This window comes from Nuphar pumila, chromosome 1, assembly GCF_984573655.1.
Source record: "Nuphar pumila chromosome 1, dmNupPumi1.hap1.1, whole genome shotgun sequence".
In the NCBI taxonomy this organism is placed as follows: domain Eukaryota; kingdom Viridiplantae; phylum Streptophyta; class Magnoliopsida; order Nymphaeales; family Nymphaeaceae; genus Nuphar; species Nuphar pumila.
Window position 1 is genome coordinate 7,738,369 of NC_143249.1, and position 22,153 is coordinate 7,760,521.

Here is a 22,153-nt window from a genome sequence, read left to right on the forward strand (position 1 = left end):
TGATCAAACCCCATTGCTTTACGATGTACAACACCACTTTCATAGGGATGGCAGTGGACCGGGCGAAACGGGGGCCCCTTTTTTTTATCTTAAAACAGTAAAATTATCTTAAAAAAGAAAACACATAAACAAAGTAAATGATGACTTATAACTTCAATCCAATTCTAAAATGCAACAATAACAGACAAATATCACAATTATGGCAGCCGATTTCAATGGAAATCAGTGAGGAACCGATTAGATCAAATGCAGCCGATTCAGGCTGATTCGATTCAATTTAAACAGCATTGCTGGATCGAAAATCATATTTATGTGGAACCATACAGAATGCAATCAAGTGTTCGTTCAGGCTGTATGGATTCTGCAGTATGTCACTTTTATTGTAGGAAGGGGTCATTAAGAATAATGCAAACGGTTTTGATTGTGGGGCTTTCTTACTGTATGTTTTATCATCATCTTTATACACGCTCTCATCTCTGAACAAGAGCAACCGGGTCCCACAAGGCAATTTAGCAGTTTTCACAAACCTAGAGGTGGCAGCAGACTTTTATCAAGGCTTATTTTCTGAACTCACCCTTGGGTCATGGAATCATTTTTCAAGGCAGTGTTTCATTCATTTGTAAACCAAATAAACAATAAATGATTAAAAAGGAAAGACCCACTTGTCCTCCTCATCTGGGAGCCAAATTTTTAACATTTCCACTACACATACTAGGCTCATCACCACCATCCATCAGACATTAGTTGGTGAAACCGATTAGGTGAATACTTGCTTCACGATTCTTGCACCCCTTCCTTGGGCTAAATAGAGGCCCACATGATGCATGGTTTCCTACAAAGAAAAGAGATGCTCATATTTCAATCTACAGCCAAGTTTAATCCCCCAAACAAACTCATTAAAAAAAAATCCACATCAAACTGAACAATAATCATAAAAAACTAGCTTATCCGGAATTTCAGACCAAGATTGTGATAAACTCAGATTTCCGGATAGCCCAGCGTTAACTCTTTAATACAGGTATCCATTAAGAGAAGTTTATCATAGACATGTCAAAATATAGGAAATACAAAGTCCTACATGTCAGATCCCCTAGTAGCAACTATAGTCATGTTAAGTTCAATGTCAATGACTCTATTAAAACATGCTTGTGCAAATCATAATTAATACACATTTCAAAGTTAATTCATAGCATAAAGTTGTTCCAAGGCACACAATTAACATTCAATTTTGGCATTCCAGAAGATTATTAACCACCAAACAGGCTCAGTCCATCATGATGTTAATCTACTAAATTCAAGGCTAATATTAAAACATAATTATGTTAACAATAAATATTGCACATCTAAATGTTTAACATAAAGTTGTTCCAGAGCACACAATTGACAATGAATTGTTGGATTCCAGAAGATTATTAACCACCAAACCGGCCCAGTCCATCATGATGTCAAATATATTATGTTTTACAATGCCATGAAATGTTTGGATCATAAATTTGAAAAAAATAAGTAACGTGCATGTTTATGATACACACTGTGAGGTCTGTAAAAAAGTGAGATTCTACAGTTGCGGAGGTTAAGCTTCTGAAATGCCAACATTAGAGCACATATATTGGACAGCCTAGTTGAGAGAACAACCAAAAAGAAAAATGAAGATAAATCAATCTACGTCGCAATAAACAGGGAGCTATTCTGCATTTCTAAAAGTGTGAACCTATTAGACAATGATGCAGAAAATATTTCAATGAAATTACTAATAGAATGAATTCAGTTGATACTGGGAATAATTCTCAACTCCAGCATGACTGGCCATTTTTGCTGTTCCTACCAACAGGTTCTGGTCCTTTTTGTTTTTCACACCAGACAGCATTTCCTGTCCGGTAAAGAAAAAGCAAATGACTCATTATGTATGGTGTTTGGCAAGGTTTGACAATATATGGGTGACAATGAGGTTGGTGTTGCAGTTGGGGACTACGAAATTATAGGTCCAGTGCCTGGAAGTTATAGTCAAGGGCTATGCCATGCCCCCAAAAAGAAAAGACTGGGATTGAGACCACTGCAATGGAATAGGATATGTTTCACTCATTGTAAGTAATGTTTTCAGATATACTCCATGGAATCTGCTAGAAAATTGTGTGCTTTCATGGGGTATTTTTTGTTGGTACCAATAAAAGATGGATGTACTGGCTTTCATGGACTTCTAACAAGAAATTTTTTCTTTTAAAAATATACCCATGCCGGACACAAGAGTTGAAAACAGAACACAAAGCAATAGCGGCTGCAAACAGAAATCCAGTAGAAGATATGGGATGAGCAAAGTATTTGGTCAACAGATAAAAGTGAAACAGGTTTAGCATTATGGATCAGATCCTACCAATGTTACCTCTATTTTTATTTAGTAAAAAATTAAATATTTTTTTTATATTGAGACCAATGTTATCAAAATAGAATCGAATCGGCCCCTTTTTCAATTTGATGCAGGGGCTGATTCATACCCCCTAAAGAATCGGTCAATTTAGCTGAATCGACTCAATCTATATAAATTTTATTGTGATTTTTTATTTTTTTTTAAAACTTGTTTTTTTAATAGTACCAATTCAAACTGATTTGGCCTTTTTTTCCTGGAAAATCAATCTGATTCAAAAACTGATTTTGACAATATTGATTTAGACAGATTCTAACAATTAAAAATCAATGGCCCACAATACACCAAATTTCACGACACAAGAATCAGGAATTTACTTCAAAAAAAGCTCGACCCAAACCATGTCTATATGAATATGTAACATTATGGGATTTAATGGTTGGTCCCCTATGCACCAAAATTTCATGATACAAAATACTTCCAAGTAAAAACAGCTTGATCCAAAGAATGTATATATGCATACATAATGTTAATGGGATTGAAAAATTTTAAATTCTAGTGCAAGAGGTCATATATTGAACCACTAGTACACCGGGTACCTCCTTGGAAAGTCTAAAAACTCATAGAAAATTCATGGCGATCTACAATTTGTCTTTTCATCGACAAGAAAAGTAGAAAGAATTTCAACACCGGATCCAAATTAAACTTTTGTGATATTTTATGTTCTTCCACAAAAAGCAAAACAGAGGGAGGCACCAATTTCCACATCATGTGGGGAGAAAGGACCTACTCATGTAGGAGAATTATGAAAATAAAGATTGGTATCAATTTTTATACAAACTCTTTTAGGATAAAAAATGCAATGTGAACATGATCTCAGAGGTCAAATGGAAGTTAGAAACAAGATTTTCTTGTTTAAAATGAAAATCTATATCAGAATATTTCCATTAAATCAAAGCAAATAAACCAATAATGTGTGATTCAGCCTGAGATTTCCTTGCTTTTAAGCAGCCAATAGATCAGGTCCTATCACAACTAATAATGATTTACCCAGTTTTATCATCTTGAAATTTCCTTGTAGAAAAAAAAAATGAGAACAGCAATAGTACCTGAGGATGAGGAATAGCTCCCTTAATATTTTGAGCAACATGAACCGGGAGATCATAAGTTGCACATCCTTGTGAATAAACGAAAACATCCTCCAATGGAGATAGCAAACCCCGATTTCTGACAGATAAGATGGTAGCCACAAAGTCTAAGACGCAGACATCTGTACATATTCCTACCACCAAAATCTATACACAGTTTCAGTAACAGGTTTTATAAGTGAGTCAACAGGAAGAAATTTGGTTTGTACTTAATAAGTAAAAACTAAGAAAGATTCTATGGCTTCATCACAAGGCAAACAAATAAAAAATAGATACTTCCATAGAAAGTACATACAGCTTGAAGCTCCTTGCTTTTCACCCAATCAATGAACGAATTGGAACCATCTTGCTCCATTGAACCGACAAAACCATTGATGCAATCTTTGCGTTTAATTGTTGTGTTTGTATCGTTTTCCAGCCATTCCAAAGCTACAATTGAACAAAAAATAGAAATAAGCAATTCCTGCTCTGCCATGGATATCAAGCCCTTTGGAACTTTAAAACTCACCAAAATTGAGCATCAATAATCAAACTATCAGAATTTAGCTAAAGCGCTGCATGACAAAGAAAGAGACCAAACACGAAGCAACAATCACTTCTGAACAAAAGCGATTATTGACTGAAATTTTAGTAGAGAGGTAGAGGATACCAGGCACCAGATTTTCTTCTCCTGTTCCAATGATACAGTGGGGAGGGTAAGGTGCCTCGGGCTTATCTGGATAATGGGTATCAAGAAAAGCAAATATTGGCCATTTTCTCTCACTGAAAATCCTAGCCAGCTTGACAGATTCATCCACCATGTGAGAGATTTGATCATTGGGTTCCAATGGGGCCTGGGAACAAAGATCCAGCAAAAACCTCAATATATAACAAATCTAAATCTGACAAAAGACTAAAACAGAAAACAGAAAACCACAACCAAATCTTACAGCAAAATGCTTTTCATCATGAGACATGCCAAAAACAAACCCCAAATTGCCCCAATATTTAACAACAATTAGTATCACCATCATAGTCAATAATAATAACAATGATGATGAAGATAATAATAATAAGTAAAAACCAATACCCAAAGCTGAAACAAGTTCATTTTCACCATCCAAAATATAAAAAAAAAAACAAATTTTGGAAAATTGAGAAAAGCAGACAATTTTTGAAACGCCAAAAACCAAAATATGCCAAAATAACAGCACCAGAAACTGCAATAAAAAAAAATTAACACAACCTTCTATTCATCATCTAAGACACCCAAAACCACAAATTTCAGCTAACAGAAAAAGTAGAGATTTTTTTTAATGAAACAGAAATAATAGAGATAAAGCAAAGCTCCAACACCAAAAGCCAGAAAAGATTCAAATCACAACCAGATGAACTTAACGCTAACAAGAAAATCATGCCATCAACCATAAATACCACCAAACAACAAAATCCTAAACTTCCAACAAACAAGAAACCGTAGACACAAAAAAAAGACCAATATGAAAAGGCCGAGAGAGAGAGGATTCACCCACCAGATTCCCAGCCCTAGGAGTACAGAAGCCATTGACAACATCAACCAGAACTAATCCAAACTTCCTCTCTGCTTGAAGCAACAAAGTCTCCTCATGCAATGACAAATCTGCCCTCAGCAGATCAACAACTTTGGTTGCCATCTCTCCGCTTTAGCAAAACCAACTTTCAGATGAAAAAAACAGAAAATTTGTTGGTTTTGTGAGATGAGGGATTCCCTAAAAAGGCCTGTTTCAAGTGATGGTTTCACAGGCAACCAAGACTAACCATACAAACACCCTGAGTTTTTATCACTCCCCAACATCCATTCTCGGACTGTAGAGTTGGTGGTGGTGGATCAAAATCAGCAAGATACCGACAACCAAGTCACCATATGTAGAGGATTCACCCATGCAGTCAATGGAGAGAGAGAGAGGGTCTTTGAATTAGAGTCTATCCTCATCCAGAAACCAAATCCCACACATCAACCGTTCATCTAATGAGATCTTGCTTTCTGCTGGTCATGAGAAAGTTTAACGGCTTTCATTCATCCCTTTTTGGTTAAGAAAGTCAATTCTTTCGCCTTCCGTGGAAAGCCGCCACCAGCTGAGTTGCCCAAAGCACCATCTTTTTGTCTTTTAGAAAATTTTATAATTTAGGCCCCACTTTTATCTTTTATATATATATATATATATATATATTTATATGGAGATAAAACTCTGTGGCTTACCCTTTGCCCCAGGAGAGTAGTCACGTTGTGGCCCATGAGATTTGATCTAGACCACCTGCTTAACTTCCCACTAGTCCAAACCTTTTGAATCCACCTTACACTGCGTAGGCCCCATCCCACAAGATTCCCAGCCCCACTTTTACTTAATATTCAGTTATGTATATTTGTTAAATTTTACATCCAAACCTAATATTTAAAAAAAAATGTCAAATAGGAACCATAGGTTGATTTTTTTGGGATAGTCCAAGAGAAACCAACCCCTCCACTAAATACCGACCTCACATTTGCTGGCCTAAGTTTGGTAAATCCCTTGAGGTCCCCCCTACCCACCAGAGGCTAGCCTTTTTAAACAAAACCGTAGAAAACTTTTAGACTTTGTTAGGAAGCCTGTGTTGGAGTAGAGATAAGAGGGATGATGAGAATGAAGTCATCGCCTGCATCTTACTTAGAGATGACAGTGGACCGACAAAAAATGGGGCACCGCCCCGTTTGGACTTGGGATGGAGTGTTGGAATATGAATGGGTTTGACATGAGTACATCATGAGGTGGTGATTCATAGGAGTTACAGGATAGTTATTGTAACTGTCTAGGTAGAGTAACTACTGCTAGTGGTATCCACCCACTCCTTCCACTACATGCCTCTCTTAGAAGTGAGGGGGCATGTTTGCATGATAAGAACAACCAAGGGGTATCATTTTTTTTTTGGTTCAGGGTCCTGCTCACTATCAACATAGTGACCTGGGCTCATTGTGAGCATCGATAGGTTGAGGAGAACATCAAGCCCTCGCACGTCGCTTTGTTCTTGGCGTCTACCGGTATGTATCAATTTTACATTCAGGTTATATTTTAAAAATACAACAACATTGGGTTATGGGCTCACATCGTGCATTCCACTGCATGTGTGGGTGAGTCGGTAGGGTTCATTCGATGCTTGCCAAATCTATTGTCGGCTCACATCGATAGGTTTCTTTGGGATGATACTATTGTAGTGATAATATATAAGAGACACATATAATCAAATGTGACCTGTTTTGCCATCCCCGTTTGGATGGAGGGAGGAGATGGGCTTCTTAGTCTTGAGGGCATCAATAAAGCAAACAGAATCTATCTCCATCCAAAGCAATTTCTCGTAAGTTATGTTGGCAAGCTATCAGAAGGGTCATGAACCAAGAGGCATGGAGGACCGAGCAACACATACCACAAGCTGCGTGAACCCGTATTTTTTATGATATAATGCATATTTCGTCATGAATATACATGCATTAACATGTGTGCATGGGCATGCTCCATAATACAAATATGTTTTCGATAAAAGATCTTGATTAACTGACTCATGTAATCACCAAAGTGATTTGAGTTATATTGATTGAGAATTCTTTAGACTGTATTAAGATTCAATATTATAATTATGTATGACTTTATGACACAATAATTCTACCTAAAGGTAGGTGATTGTGTTCTAAATTCATACAAGGTGCAATAACAGATATGCATACCAGCCCATGAAGCATGTTTGTACTCAAAGGTATAATGTTGAATTGCATCTGGTTACATGAACTGTTAGTTTCACCAATTGAAGTCAATTCTTTGTGAATTGAGGAGACAAAGTAACTGTGATTATTAACGTTTTCACCAAAGTGGAATGATAATGACCCAATTATGCTTGTCTCAGAAAATGTAAATAATAAAAAGTCTTAGTTTTTACCTTTTCAACATGAGTATCATTTGAGCAATAATAAGGTCTTTTCATTCATTTCTCGTTGTATCAGGTTCTTTCATCATTGATGGTTCTAATAACATCCTCTTGTTAGACGATCAAATTTCTCAGATTAAAAAAAAATAGTGTAGTTCACTCTCGATTACATGAACTTGGATTTAACTCTTAGGATTAACGAACCTCCCTCTCTTACAGAACAGTGTCCAGCCGAACAGAAGGATACCTCTGAAAAGTGAGAGCACTCAAACAGACTTAGCTTGTTGTTTTTGCAATCTTGAGTGACTAACAACATTCACCATCTCTTACTGAAGAACTGTGAAAGAATTTCTAGGAGCCATTGAGGTCGAATTCGTCAGTTCTAATAAGGCAAGGGCTAGTACACTGATGTCAAAATTGGTTTCTATGAAATATTCTGGTGAGAGTCACATCTGACAGCACATCTTGGAGATGAGAAACATTGTGTCTCAACTTAATAACATAAAGTTCACCATTTATGACTCTTTCTTGGTCCATCTGATTTTGACCTCATTGCCTACTGAATATGAATTCTTCAAAATCTTCTATAACACACATAGTGATGGGTAGTCTTTTAATGTCCTCTTAACCAAGTGTATTAAAGAGGAAAAAAGATTGAAAGGTGAGAGGGTGTTGAGTGCACATATAGCCTTTTATAAGGAAAAACATATGCTGGAGGCAAAGAAAAAAAAAATCAAAAAGAAGAACAGGAAGAAAACCTCTCGAGCGAGTTCAAAGTCTCAGGCGAAAGCCAAATCCTAAGCAGGAGGTTCTTCTATAAAGTGTTTCTTCTACAAGAAGAACTGACATAAGAAGGTTGAATGCCTGAAACATAAGAAATGACTCGAGAATAAAGGTAATAAGTTATTTATTTTTTATGAGTGTAATTTGATTCATGTTCTATTGTATAGTTGGTGGATTGATTATAGTGTCACGGTGCACATTGTCAATTCTTTGAAGGCATGTCTGAACAAAAGAGAACCAACAGAACATGAAAGAAACATCTTATCAGGAAATAAGATACGCTCGCATGTCAAGAATGTTGAGACCTGTAAAGTTGTGTTAAAATCGAGATTCGTTTTGGATTTGGTTGATACATTTTATTTTTTATCATATAGGCGGAACTTGATTTCAATTTCAAAACTTGATAAGTTTGTTTTTATTTTTAAATTTAAAAACTCCAAACTTATTATTATTAAAAATTCTATTTATGCAGATTCTACATATGTGTGTGATGGTTTGTATCATCTGAAAACTAAATTCCAAATTCAAGAATCTCATTCTATTGAGAACACAATGATTAACAATAAATCTGGTCTAAAGGAGGATCAGTTTTATTTGCTTTGGCATTAAAAGTTAGGACATATCTCGAAAGAGAGAGTCCAAGGACTTGTGAAGGAAGTAATTTTTGAATCCCTTGATTTCATAGATACAAAACCATGTGTTAAATGTATAAAGGCTAAGTAGTCTAACACATATAAGAAAGATGTCCAACGCAGCAATGAAAAATTAAAAATCTTGCATACAGATGTTTGCGGGCATTTTCACTATGTTATAAAGGTGAAAAGTATTTTGTTACCTTTATAAACCATTATTCACGGTATATGTATCTCTACTTATTATTTAAAAATTCAGAAGTCTTTTAGGTTTTTAAGGACTTTAAGAAAGAAGTAGAGAAATAAATTTGTGAAGTTATTGAAGTAATTAAGTCCGATAGAGTTGGAAAATATTATGGTTATTTCACTAAGATAATATAAAATGAAGGATCATAAGTGTGGTTTTTAAAAGATGAAGGTATTGTACCTCAATATATCATACTTGGTAGTGCCTGTCAGAATGGTGTAGCTGAAAAAAGAAATTGTACGCTTAAAGAAATTATTCAAGCGATGTTGAATTACTCGAACCTTTACTTGACCTTGTGGGGGTGAAGCTCTTAGGACAATAGTACATATTTTGAATAAGGTTCATACGAAGGTTATCCAAAAGAATCGTTACGAGTAATGGACTGATAGAAAACCTTTTTTGTCATATATGCATATATGGGGATGTCTAGCTGAAGCTAAATTATATAACTCACATATAAAAGCATTTGATTCTATGATGACTAGTGGATTTTTCATTAGTTATCAAGAATGATCAAAAGGCTTTAGGTTTTATTGTTCATCCCACACACCATAAATAGTGAAGACAGATAAAGCAAGATTTCTTGAAAATATTTCTATTAAAATAAATGCATCTCAAAGTATTGGATTTGAGAAAATACAATATTTAGGTTTCATACCTACGAAGGATAAAGACTCCATTTTTTCTATCATTGTCCCTTTGGATAATGTCAAGGAAAATCTTATCAATGAACTTCAATCTCAAATAAAACAAGTTGTTGTTGAGGATATACAACAACAACAAGATGTAGAAGTTCATTTTGAACCACTTGTAGCACCTGTATGGAGGTTTACGGGGACCAGTAAATCTGCTATCCATCCAAACTATGTGGTGTATTTATAAGAGCCTAATGATTTCATAGGCATTAATGATGATTCTTTCACCTTTGTAGAAGCCATTGAAAGTGAAAGATCAATGCATTGAATCAATGCCATGAAAAAAGAGTTTGACTCTATTACAAATAACTAAGTGTGAGATCGTGTACTTTGACTTGATGAAGTAAGACTTGTTAGTTGTAAATGGATTTTTAAGACCAAGACAGACTCCAAAGGTCAAGTGGAGAGGTATAAGGCTAAGCTCATTGCAAAAGGTTTCACACAAATAGAGGGCATTGATTATGATGAGACTTTTTCTCTTGTTTCAACTAAGAAATTGTTGAGAATAATTATGGCCCTCGTACCTCATTTTGATTTAGAGCTACATCAAATGGATATAAAAATTGTTTTCCTAAATGAGGATCTAGAAAAAAAGATATACATGCAATGATCTCCTAATTTCAATATAGATAACTCAAATCATTTAGTTTGCAAATTGAATAAGTCAATTTCTAGACTTAAATAAACCTCCCGCCAATGGTGTAAAAAATTCAATAAGGTAATTATGAATTTGGATTCACTGAAAACATTGTTGATTAGTTGATATATTTTAAGGCCAGTGGGAGTAAGTTCATAATTTTGGTTTTATATATTGATGATATTCTTCTTACAACTAATGATTTGAGTCTACTATATGAGACAAAAGACATGGGTGAGACAACATATGTCCTTGGAATTGAGATCTGTCGTGATAGAATTAAGGGTGTCCTTGGCTTCTCTCAAAAATTCTATATCCTTAAGGTTCTTAAAAGATATGAGATGAAAAATTATTCTCCTGGTTCAACACCCATACTGAAAGGGGATAAATTAAGTCTAAAGGACTGTCTTCAGATTGATAATGAAAAGGCACAGATGACAACTATCACATATGCTTCAACGGTTGAGAGTTTGTAGTATGTGCAAACCTGCATACGACTTGACATCGCATTTGTCGTGAGAATGCTTGAAAGATATAAGTCAAATCCAGGCATTGAGCACTGGAAGGCAGCGAAGAAGGTTATGTGTTATTTGCAAGGAACAAATGACTATATATTGACTTACAAAAAAGTTTACCACCTAGAGATCATTGGATACTCTGATGCAGACTTGAGAGGATGTCTCGATAGTAGAAAGTCTACTACTTGATATAGTTTCTTATTAGCAGGTTGTGTCGTTTCATAGAGAAGCGAAAAACAGTCTACAATTGTTGCTCATACCATAGAGGTAAAATTTATTGCTCTATATGAGACTTCACCTTACGCCATTTGGATAAGAAACTTCATTATGGGTCTTAGAATTATGGACTCTATTGAGAAATCACTAAAGATCTTTTGTGATAATGAAGTAGTTGTGCCCTTCTCAAATAACAACAAAAGTTTAATCTTATGTCGATACATAGAGTTAAAATACTTTGTTGTTAAAGAAAGAACTGAGAATCATATGGTATGTATTGATACAATCAGTACAAAGGAAATGACTGTGAATCCCTTTACTAAAGGGCTAACACCGAGATTGTATTTTCAACATATAAAGGAGATGGGTCTGTTTGATTCATTATGATATATGACAATACATTATGCTTATATGTGATCATATTTGTGAAACTAAATTGATTCTCTATGACTTTGTGTATTATTGATTCTGTATAAAAGATCTCTTATTTGGTTAGAGAGAATAGTCACCATGAGAATGCAAATAGTATGCTTTACATCAAATGGGCCTGAACCTATTTGTGGTAAAACCCATGTTCAGTATCAGTGTGTATCGGCCGATACGGGGCAGAAATTCGATAGGTTGGCTGAATCGGATATTTTGTAATAAATATAAAAAGTATAAAAAATAAAATTTTAATATTATTTTAATGGTTTTAACATGTGTCACATTATGATTGACCGGTAATAATTTTTTATTATTGTTGGCTTGATACAGAACAATTCAGTTGAGTATCCGTATCGGTGGTCAAATGATTCGGGGCCGATACCGATACTGACAACATTGGGTAAAACCATGGCAATGCATAAAAATAAAGCAAAACATGTTAAACACTGAATACGTTACTTGAAAGGTTTCACATTCAAAAAGATGGCTGAAAAAAAAAACACGTAAGAAGACGAGTTGAAAAAAATCAGCAAACAATGCAAGCGAGATTAATTCGGTTTTAATATTATAAAATGAGTAATAACAAAACAGACACACAAACACACACACACATATATATATATATATATATATATATATATATATAGGTGCATGATCACTTTCGAACATGACCAGAACCAACTTGAAATAAGACCGTTAGCACCGACTTTTGTCACCGCTAAAAAGTCCCAGCCCAGCAAAGTTTGTTATGGTCATGTTTAAAAGTGATCATGTCCCTACTGCTCTCTCTCTCTCTCTCTCTCTCTCTCTCTCTATATATATATATATATATATATATATATATATATATGAGATTTTTCCTTGAAAAACAAGATAGTTTGAAGAATTATGAGATTCAAAATTTCAGACTCGAGAACCATTATATTCCAAAGCCAGGATCTGGTTCCATTGGATCCATAATTGATTTTTTTAACAGTTTTTTTTAATATAAATTTCCGTGTTCTAAACTTTCTATCAAAAGAACACGCTTTTTTTTGCTATTTTTTGAGAAAAAACGGAGTTTCAGTTGTTTGTTTTTTTTCATTTTCAAAGTTTTATTGAAAAAGAACGGACTTTTGCTAACTATGGGTAAAACTTGCAAGAAAAATACCATCTTAGAAAAAAAGAGAAAAAGACAAAAATATTAAATTTTCAAGAAAAATCCATAACGTACGCATAACGCGTGGGGCGTTACAAATATGAAATGTGGGATTGGCATGGGTTGCAACCATGGCGATAAATATCTATAAAAGCCATTATTAGCCATAAATACTTTGAGAATTTTTCAAAATTTCCATTTTTAGGTCTTTCAAAAAATCCAGGAAAAGGCATCAAAACATCCAGGAAAAGGCACACGCGTTTAAATTTTCAAAAATATAATAAAAGAATAAAAATTACAAAATATGAAAAAATATAACAATTTTTTTTAGCATTTTCAATAAAATTTCAATATTTTCATTGAAACGTAGAAAAAAAATCCAAGAAAATGTTTTTTTGTTAGATTTAAAATAAATCTCATTCTTGAGACCATGAGCCATAAGCAAATTCAGTAATAATTACATCATTGGGACAATACGGACATCTAATCTAGGGTTCCTTGCCCAGGGGACACTAGGGGTGTCAAGCGGTCCGGTTTACCCGGACCCGGCCCAAACCAAACCTTATAGGGTCTGGGTATGGTGATAAATAAGAAGATCTGATTAAGACTTGGGTCTGGACCCGAAAGTCCGATTAATATATGGACTCGGGTATAATTTGTAAAATTTTATAACAGCCCGACTACCATTAAGATCCACAAATTTTCAATGTAAAAATGATAAAAAAAAAATTGTTTTACCAGGTATGGTCCAGGTCTGGTTCATGTAGTTCTTATCAGGTTCAGGTATGGTTTCTCTTATGGTGGGTTTGATTAGACTCGAGTTCGGACCCGATACCATACCCAAAAAACAAAGCCAAGTCAGGTTTCACCTGGATCCGAATCAAACCCGTTGACACCCCTAGGGGACACCACAAGAGATGTTGATACTTTTACGATGTTGGATACAAAGGGTGTGTTTGGCTATTGAAATAGAGCTGTTGCATACATCTGTGCTTGGAATGCAATGTTTCATGCAATGGGTCCATTCGGTTCCTGTCATCTTTATCGTCATACCTCTTCATTGGTGTCTCATCGATGCAAGTTGTTTTAATCAAATCGGACACTGTAGATATGATCTATCTTGTCCATTTAGTGAAGATCAGCGTTTGATGCAATGCCAGAGGTTGATGATTGTTGGGTTCACGGGAGGGTGGTCTTCCAAACGAATGGAATACCCTTTTATGTTTTGAAGACTTGGTGAGATGTTGTCATCGTTTCCTTTCCAGGAGTTCTCTGCAGGACTTTTTGGAAGCCGTTGCTGAATATCTCAATGGTAAGTTACAGGAAATCGATTGTTTCACTCGCTCTATGCCCAGAGCATGCTTTGCTTCTATATGTTTAGATGTTCCTTTTACATTCACTCCTGCTCCAGTTCAGATTGAGATTGAAGGCGGTCATATCTTTGATATATTCACTTAAAGAATGTGATGGAAGTACAGGTACACTACAAGAAAATTGTTAATTAGCGACGGAAATTAGCGACGGATTTTTCCCGTCGCTACTTAGCGACAGATTAGCTAGAGATAGAATCTGTCGCTAATTTGCGACGGATTAGCGAGGAAACGACTTTTATCGCTAATCTGTCGCTACTTAGCGACGGATTAGCGACTGCATGTTTTTGTCGCTACTTTTGATTACAAGAACACCATTTTAGCGACGGATTTAAAGAGGGAACTCTGTCGTCGCTACTCCGTCGCTACTTAGCGACGGAGTAGCGACAGAATATATTCCGTCGCTTTTTTGGTATTTGGGTTTCGCGACGGCTTCGCGACGGAATTTTTTCGTCGCTAAGCCGTCGCTAAATGTCGCGTAAATCCCTAATCCCATCCCTCTTTCTCTTTTCCCTGTTTCGTTGTACTGCACCCTCCCGCCGCCCGTCGGCCCTCGCCACCGTCCGGCCACCGCCGCTCGCCAGCCGCCGCTCCCCGTCCACCGCTCGCCAGCCGGCGCTCGCCAGCTGCCGCTCCCCGTCAACCTCCCGCCACCGTCCGGCGAAGCGCAGGTTCTTCTTCTTCTTCTTCTTCTTCTTCTTCTTCTTCTTCTTCTTCTTCTTCTTCTTCTAAACGCAGGGGGTACGCCCCTTCCCTGCCGGAAACGGAGGGGGTTTAACCCCCTGCCGTGCTTTCCGGCAGGGGGGGTCGACCCCCTGCGTTTCCGGCAAGGGGGGTCGACCCCCTTCCCTGTTTTGAAAAGAATTTTTGTCGGCTGGGCCGGCTATGGCCCTGTCATAGGCTCGCCTAGCACCCAGCCGACTGGGTGCTGGGCCTGGCGCACCTGCCAGCATGCTGGCAGTCAGCCGAGTGCTACTCGGCTGGCTGCCAGCCAGCCAACAGCCACCAACGTGAATAAAAAGATTTTTTTTTTTGAAATAAAGGGATCATACCCAGCCGATCACTCGGCTGGGCCAACAACGAGGGTTCACGGCTTGACTTCGGCTGGTCTGTCAGCCGACACCCATACCACATCGATCGTGCCATGGATTTCTTTTTGAAAAAAAAAATGAAAAACAAGGAAAAATATCAATATAACATAGTGGATTCGTAGATCCACTGATTCGCCATGGATTTCCATCAAAACATGCATGGAAATCCTACCTCTACCCGATTTCTCAAACGTTTCACATAAGAAAATGCCCGTACCTTGAGAGAAATACCCGATTTTTTTAGTTAGTGTTTCATCTTGTTTCATGATTAGTTAGTTTGTTACTTAATTTGTTTTGTTTTTGTGCAGATTTTTCAACGGAACCAACTCGTGCTCGGCCACCTGTGGTAAGTAAATGACAAAAACAATGCAAATCGGGTAAATACCCGTGGTGAGTAAGTGATGCAAACGTATCACATGTTATTTAATTTATTGAATGCAGCACTTTATTGTTCACACACTCACTTAGTTGTTGATATCTAGGACTGCTTTGTTGGAGTTCGGAGATCATGCTGAGCATGATTTTAATGTAGAAATATGGAAGTGTTCTTATTTTTGGAGTACGGAGTCCATGCTAAGCATGGTAGTAGTTAGTGAGATATTGAAGTGTGTTTGCTGCAGGTACATGTTTGCCATTTATTTGATATGAATGATTATGATGTATTGCAATGTTTGATGTAATTGTATCCATGCTTGCATGTAGTTACTTTCAATTTGATTTTGACTTCCATGTGAAATTTTATAATAAAAGCATGCTTCAAATGATTGTATCATGTCATTAATAGTTTGCACATGAAAATATTAAGTTATCAATGCATGCATCAAAATTCTTGTTATTGTTTGACATAGTATATTGCATGATAAATTTGATATTTTCTTCATCGTCGCATTCTGATTGTTTTTTTCTTAATTCGTTAGGATACTATTCGTAACATCATACGACAGAATGACTGCAAACCGTGAATGGATGTACCGTAGGATAGTGGACAATGAGTTATCGCATGAATATATGGATGGTGTCGATAGTTTTATTGAATTTGCAACGGCGAGTGTCAGTACGGTAGATCCCACAGGTCGGATTAGGTGTCCCTGCAAGATTTGTAAGAATAATCGATTTGTAGAACCTCATGGCGTTAGACATCACCTATATAGGAAGGGTTTTGTGAGTGATTATCAGAACTGGGCGTTTCATGGAGAAGAATTTAGAAACGATTTTGATGCACGGGTGAATGTGGTGCACGATAATCCATATACGAATTTGATATTTGATGCTGCAGGAACAGAACTGGGTTCTGCTATGAGTTCTAGTGATGTAAGAACTGTCGTAGATGAAGAATCACCAAACGATGCAGCTAGTAGATTTTATGATTTACTTAAAGATGCTGATGAGCCACTTTGGAACGGTTGTGAGAGTCACACTATCTTGTCTGCAGTTCTTCAACTAATGAATTTGAAGTCCGAGTATAATTTGAGTCAATCATGTTTTGACCGTTTGTGCATGATTGTGAAGAGTATGTTGCCTAAAGATGAGAAATTGCCACAAAATTTCTATCGTGCGAAAGTTATGGTCAACGCTCTAGGTATGGGTTACAAAAAGATTGATGCTTGTCCAAATCACTGCATGTTGTATTTCAAGGAGCAGGAAAACGACATATCATGCCCGTCATGTGGGCATCCTCGGTTCAAGCCAAAGACAAGAGGCAATGGTAGCACGAGATCAAAGGAAGTTTCATACAAGTCGCTCCGCTACTTTCCTATCACTCCTAGATTGCAGCGATTGTATATGTCTTCAAAGACAGCTAAACACATGAGATGGCATGCAAATAAAGTTCGACACGATGAAAACAAGATCACGCATCCTGTTGACGCTGAAGCTTGGAAGCACTTTGATCGTACTCATCAGAACTTCGCAATGGAAGTGCGAAATGTTAGACTCGGTCTATGTACAGATGGATTTAATCCATTTGGGGGTAGATCAACTCCATACTCATGCTGGCCAGTATTTGTAACTCCATACAACCTTCCACCAAGCTTGTGTATGAAACGTCCAAATCTTTTCTTGTCTCTGTTGATCCCTGGTCCGACCTCACCTGGCCAAAATCTTGATGTATATCTAAGGCCATTGATTGATGAATTAAAAGTACTGTGGGATGACGGTGTTACCACGTATGATGCCCACAAAAAACAAAATTTCAACATGAAGGCCGCTGTTCTATGGACAATCAGTGACTTCCCTGCATATGGTATGTTATCTGGTTGGAGCACACATGGGAGGTTGGCTTGTCCGTACTGCATGGAGGATTCCAAAGCTTTTAGATTGATGCATGGAAGGAAGCCTTGCTGGTTTGATTGCCATCGTCGATTTCTACCCAGCGATCATCCGTTCCGACGTCAAAAGAATGCATTTACAGCAGGCACAACTGAAATGGAAGGTCCATCCTCAAGATTGTCTGGCATAGAGATTTTAAGAAGATTGCGATACTTTCCAAATGTATTAACAGATGCCCGCAGTCCTACACCCTTCCGTGGATTTGGGAAGGAACACAATTGGACGAAAAAATCTATTTTTTGGGAACTACCGTATTGGCCGACCCTATTGATACGACATAATTTGGATGTGATGCATGTAGAGAAAAATGTGTTTGATAATGTGTTCAATACAGTAATGAATATTAAAGAAAAAACGAAGGATAATCCGAAGGCCCGTATGGATTTAAAATTAATATGTAAAAGACCAGAATTGGAACTCAAAGAGTATAATGGCAAAGTACTGAAACCAAAGGCGAAGTACGTGCTCAGACCTGATCAAATAAAACATGTATGTCAATGGTTGAGACAACTGAGATTTCCAGATGGATATGTCTCTAACATTGCTCGGGCTGTGAAGATTGACGATGGACAGTTATATGGGTTGAAGAGCCATGATTGTCATATCTTTATGCAACGATTGATACCCCTAGCATTCCATGATATGTTAGACAAACCTATATGGGGGGTATTGTCTGAGTTGAGCGGATTTTTCAGAACATTGTGCGCATCGGAGGTCATTGTATCAGATGTAAAGAATCTCGAGGACTCTGTCATCACCACTGTTTGTCTGTTAGAAAAGATATTTACGCCAGCATTTTTCGATGTTATGGAACATTTGATCATACATCTGCCATATGAACTAAGGGTTGGTGGCCCTGTGCAATATCGATGGATGTACCCATTTGAAAGGTATATGTTTTTTTATATTTGTCTCTTTAATGACAGATATTTAAAATTTGAAATGTATATTCTTGTTAGATGCATGTTCGACCTAAAAAAAAAGGTTCGTAATAAAGCAAGAGTAGAAGGCTCTATTTGTGAGGCGTACACTTTAGAAGAGATTTCAAATTTCTCATCTATGTACTTCGAACCTCATATTTCAACACGTTACACATGCCCGCCCCGTAACGATGATGGAGAACAAGTAACTGTAGCTGACAAGCTGTCGATATTTCAACGACTTGGGCATGCATTTGGTAGTTGCCGATCAAGGCTATTGACAGATCGAGAGCAAGATGCAGCACACATCTATATTCTTTTTAATTGTTCAGCGATCGACCCATACATCGAGTAAGTATATGTATATGCAACTCAATTATAAATCCTTTTATGTTCTATATGTGGATACATGGCTCGGTAATATAAGTATTTGTGGTTTGCAGACGATTTGATCTGGAGTTGCAAAGCAAAGTTTCACATCTCACTAATGCAGAAGTACAAAAAGAACGTGAAACTAAGTTTGTGGAGTGGTTGAAACAGTTGGTAAAGAAGCTAACATAAATTTTGTACTTATAAACAACACTAAGTTACTTAATTGATCGTGATCACAATAATTGTTTATGTCTGTGCGTAGGTTCGCCATGGTGATGTTAAAGATCAAGGAATATGTGATTTAGAAAATGGTCCGACCAAAGTTGTGCAATGCTACAACGGGTATATCGTAAATGGTTATCGATTCCATACAAAAGACTACGGTATAAACAAATCAACGATGAATCACTGAATAACTACTTCCAATACACCGTCGCCCCCTTTCTCCGAAATGAGATCAAGGCCGCTGTTCAGGATAGGGGATCTTCGATTCCAGGTCCCTCTCAGGTATAATCACATATATAGTTTTTTTGACTATCTTAAAGCACATCTGAGCATGGTAGAATCACATATAGAGTTTTTCTAGATGCCTTAGAACACATATGAACATGCTATAATCACATATTCAATTTTTTTACTGCCTTAGCACACATATGAGCATGATAGAATCACATATATATATATTTAACTTTTTGTCTGTCTTAGAGCACATATGAGCATGATAGAATCACATATAAAGTTTTTTTTATTGCATTAGAACACATAAGCATGCTATAATCACATATTCAGTTTTTTTACTGCCTAAGAACACATATGAGCATATTATAATCACATATTCTATTTTTTGACTGCCTTAGCACACATATGAACATGCTATAATAACATATAGAGTTTTTTAACTGCCTTAGAACACATATGAACATGTTATATATCATTTATGATAGAATCACATATAAAATTTTTGGCTTTGCCTGCCTTAGAGCACATATGAGCATGCTATATTCACATATTCAATTTTTTTACTGCCTTAGCACACATACGAGCATGATCGAATCACATATATAGTTTTTTGCTTGCCTTAAAGCACATCTGAGCATGGTAGAATCACATATAGAGTTTTTTTATATGCCTTAGAACACATATGAGCATGATAGAATCACATATAGAGTTTTTTTATTGCCTTAGATCACACATGAGCACATGATAGAATCACATATAGTGTGTAATTTATTTCATTATATTTTGTTTATCAATACTGACTGTTCTTTTCTTGTGTAGGCTGCTAGCGATAATCAGGGTAGTGGAGCTGAAGGGACAGATAAAGACAATGAACAAGAAGACGCACAAAATCTTGGCGATGATTAGAGGACTGTGTTGAAGAAGTTCTATTTTTTTTATTTTTCCTAATTGTAATTGTTGAATTGTAAATAATTAAACTTCTTAGTTTTAAGGTGGAACGATTAATTATTATAGATACTTGTTATATGAATTTTTTTGTGTGGTTTGTTTTTTATTTACAGGAAATATAAATTGTACAGGAAATATAAATTGTACAGTTCTCCGTAATTAATTTTTAAATAAATTTTTTTTGATTTTTTTTCGTTTTTGCGACGGATTAGCGACGGATGATTCCGTCGCTATTCATATTAATCTAGCGACGGCTTAGCGACGGAATTAAATCCGTCGCCACGCCGTGGTCGCCGTTTAGTACCGGCGGATTGGCGACGGAATATAGCGCTCGTTATTCCGTCGCAATTAGCGACGGACTTGGCGACGGAATTATTCCGTCGCCAGTTAGCGTCGAAATATTCGCGACGTAAGCATACTGTCGCCGCGTTGTCGCTAATCCGTCGCTAACATGGTTAGCGACGGATTAGCGACGGATTAGCGACGAAAGGTGGTCGTCGCTAATCTACTGCTCTGTTGTAGTGGTAGCACAAAGGAAATAGAGAAGATGTGGGTTCGGTAGGGGTTGGCTTGATTCAGAAGAGAGAGAGGAGAGAGGTTGGGTTGGTTTGAGAGTCTAGGAAGAGCTTGGGGATGGATTAGTGAGAAACTCAAGTGGTAAGGAGTTTAACCATGCACAGATAATTTATAAGATAATTTATAAGTGAATGCTCTCCCATTGCATTAAGCAACCAAGGTAGAATATACGAGAATATCAGCCAACAGACTTGGGTTAAACCTTTTATATATATATATATATATATATATATATATATATATATATATATATATATATATATATATATATATATATAGGCCACGCCCCTCTTAACTACCCCAATACCAGAAAAAATACATTCAAGCTATCTCAACTCAAGTGAGTACAAAAGGATCAAATACAAATAGTATTTACAGTGCATGTTATGCTGTCCTTGTTGTGGATGGTTGCCATGTGATTGTTCGCATTTTCAGCATCAACGTTTTAATTTTTAAATGTATAAAAAAAACAACTTTTTATTTGTACGGGCCCCGAGTTCCCTTTCCCCCTCCTCTCTCTTCGAAGCAGGTTATATGTCCCCCCCCCCTCCTGAACAGGGCAGTTAGCTACATCTCATGTTCGGGGGTCCCAAAGAGCACCATGTATAAGCATGTGTGTCTCGTATCCCCATGTTTGTCAGCATTAATTAGCGTTGGAGTTTGATGCGATTGTAAAGACTTAAGTACCCTCTCCTCCATTGGTGCCAAAAAAAATGACGATTCTTGAAAAGGAGTGGTTGTAAAGACTTAAGTGCCCCGAAGATGATTATTTAAGACCTAGTCTCTGCACTGTAAGATTATCCGAGAAAGAAATCTTCCCTGGAGGAGGCCATGAACATCAACTCTCTCACTCTCACTCTCCCTTCTCTTTTTGCTTTTGTGCACATCCAGCAAAAAAACCTACATTGCTCCATTAAGCACCGACTGACCTGCACATTGACTGTTGTGGAGCCTGATTCAGAGTTTTTACCCTTACAGGAGGAGGGTTTGGGGGCTCCTCCCAGCGTGGGTAGCATCATTCAACTAAATGAGTTGTGGATCCTGATTCAGAGTTTTTACCCTTACAGGAGAGGGGTCTGGGGGCTCCTCCCAACGTGGGGAGCATCATTCAACTTAAAGAGTTGTGGAGTCTGATTCAAAGTTTTTACCCTTACAGAAAAGGGGGGTCTGAGGACTCCTCCCAGCGTGTCTAGCATTATTCAACTTGAAGAGTTGTGGAGTCTGATTCAGTGTTTTTACCCTTACAGAATGGGGGTCTGAGGGCTCCTCACAGCGTGGGTAGCATCATTCAACTTGATGAGTTATGGAGTCTGATTCAGAGTTTTTACCCTTATAGGAGGAGGGTTTGGGGGCTCCTCCCAACGTGGATAGCATC

At 37.1% G+C, this 22,153-nt stretch overlaps 1 protein-coding gene and 1 long non-coding RNA gene across 2 annotated transcripts; one reads left to right on the forward strand and one right to left on the reverse strand.

Moving 5' to 3' along the window:
- Positions 1–592: 592 nt before the first annotated feature.
- LOC149847855 (nicotinamidase 1-like) lies at positions 593–5,331 on the reverse strand. The gene is made up of 5 exons (XM_090004954.1): positions 5,022–5,331; positions 4,160–4,343; positions 3,806–3,939; positions 3,472–3,657; positions 593–832 (listed from the first exon to the last, which is right to left on the reverse strand). Exons 1-5 carry the CDS (start codon positions 5,160–5,162, stop codon positions 758–760), a joined length of 720 nt encoding a protein of 239 aa, XP_089861080.1. The 5' UTR covers positions 5,163–5,331; the 3' UTR covers positions 593–757.
- Positions 5,332–19,197: 13,866 nt separating this feature from the next.
- LOC149847856 (uncharacterized) lies at positions 19,198–20,282 on the forward strand. Its single transcript, XR_016432449.1, has 2 exons — positions 19,198–19,302; positions 20,074–20,282. It is a non-coding gene; the product is annotated as an uncharacterized LOC149847856 (long non-coding RNA).
- The last annotated feature ends 1,871 nt before the right edge of the window (positions 20,283–22,153 follow it).

Bases quoted from the DNA above. Each gene is read 5' to 3' on its own strand.
- LOC149847855 (XM_090004954.1), bottom strand. From the start codon at position 5,162: ATGGCAACCAAAGTTGTTGATCTGCTGAGGGCAGATTTGTCATTGCAT. The intron at 3,940-4,159 runs GTATCCTCTACC...GTTCAATTGTAG, and splicing joins AGAAGAAAATCTGGTGCCTG to CTTTGGAATGGCTGGAAAAC. The intron at 833-3,471 runs GTACTATTGCTG...TTTTCTTTGTAG, and splicing joins GAGCTATTCCTCATCCTCAG to GAAACCATGCATCATGTGGG.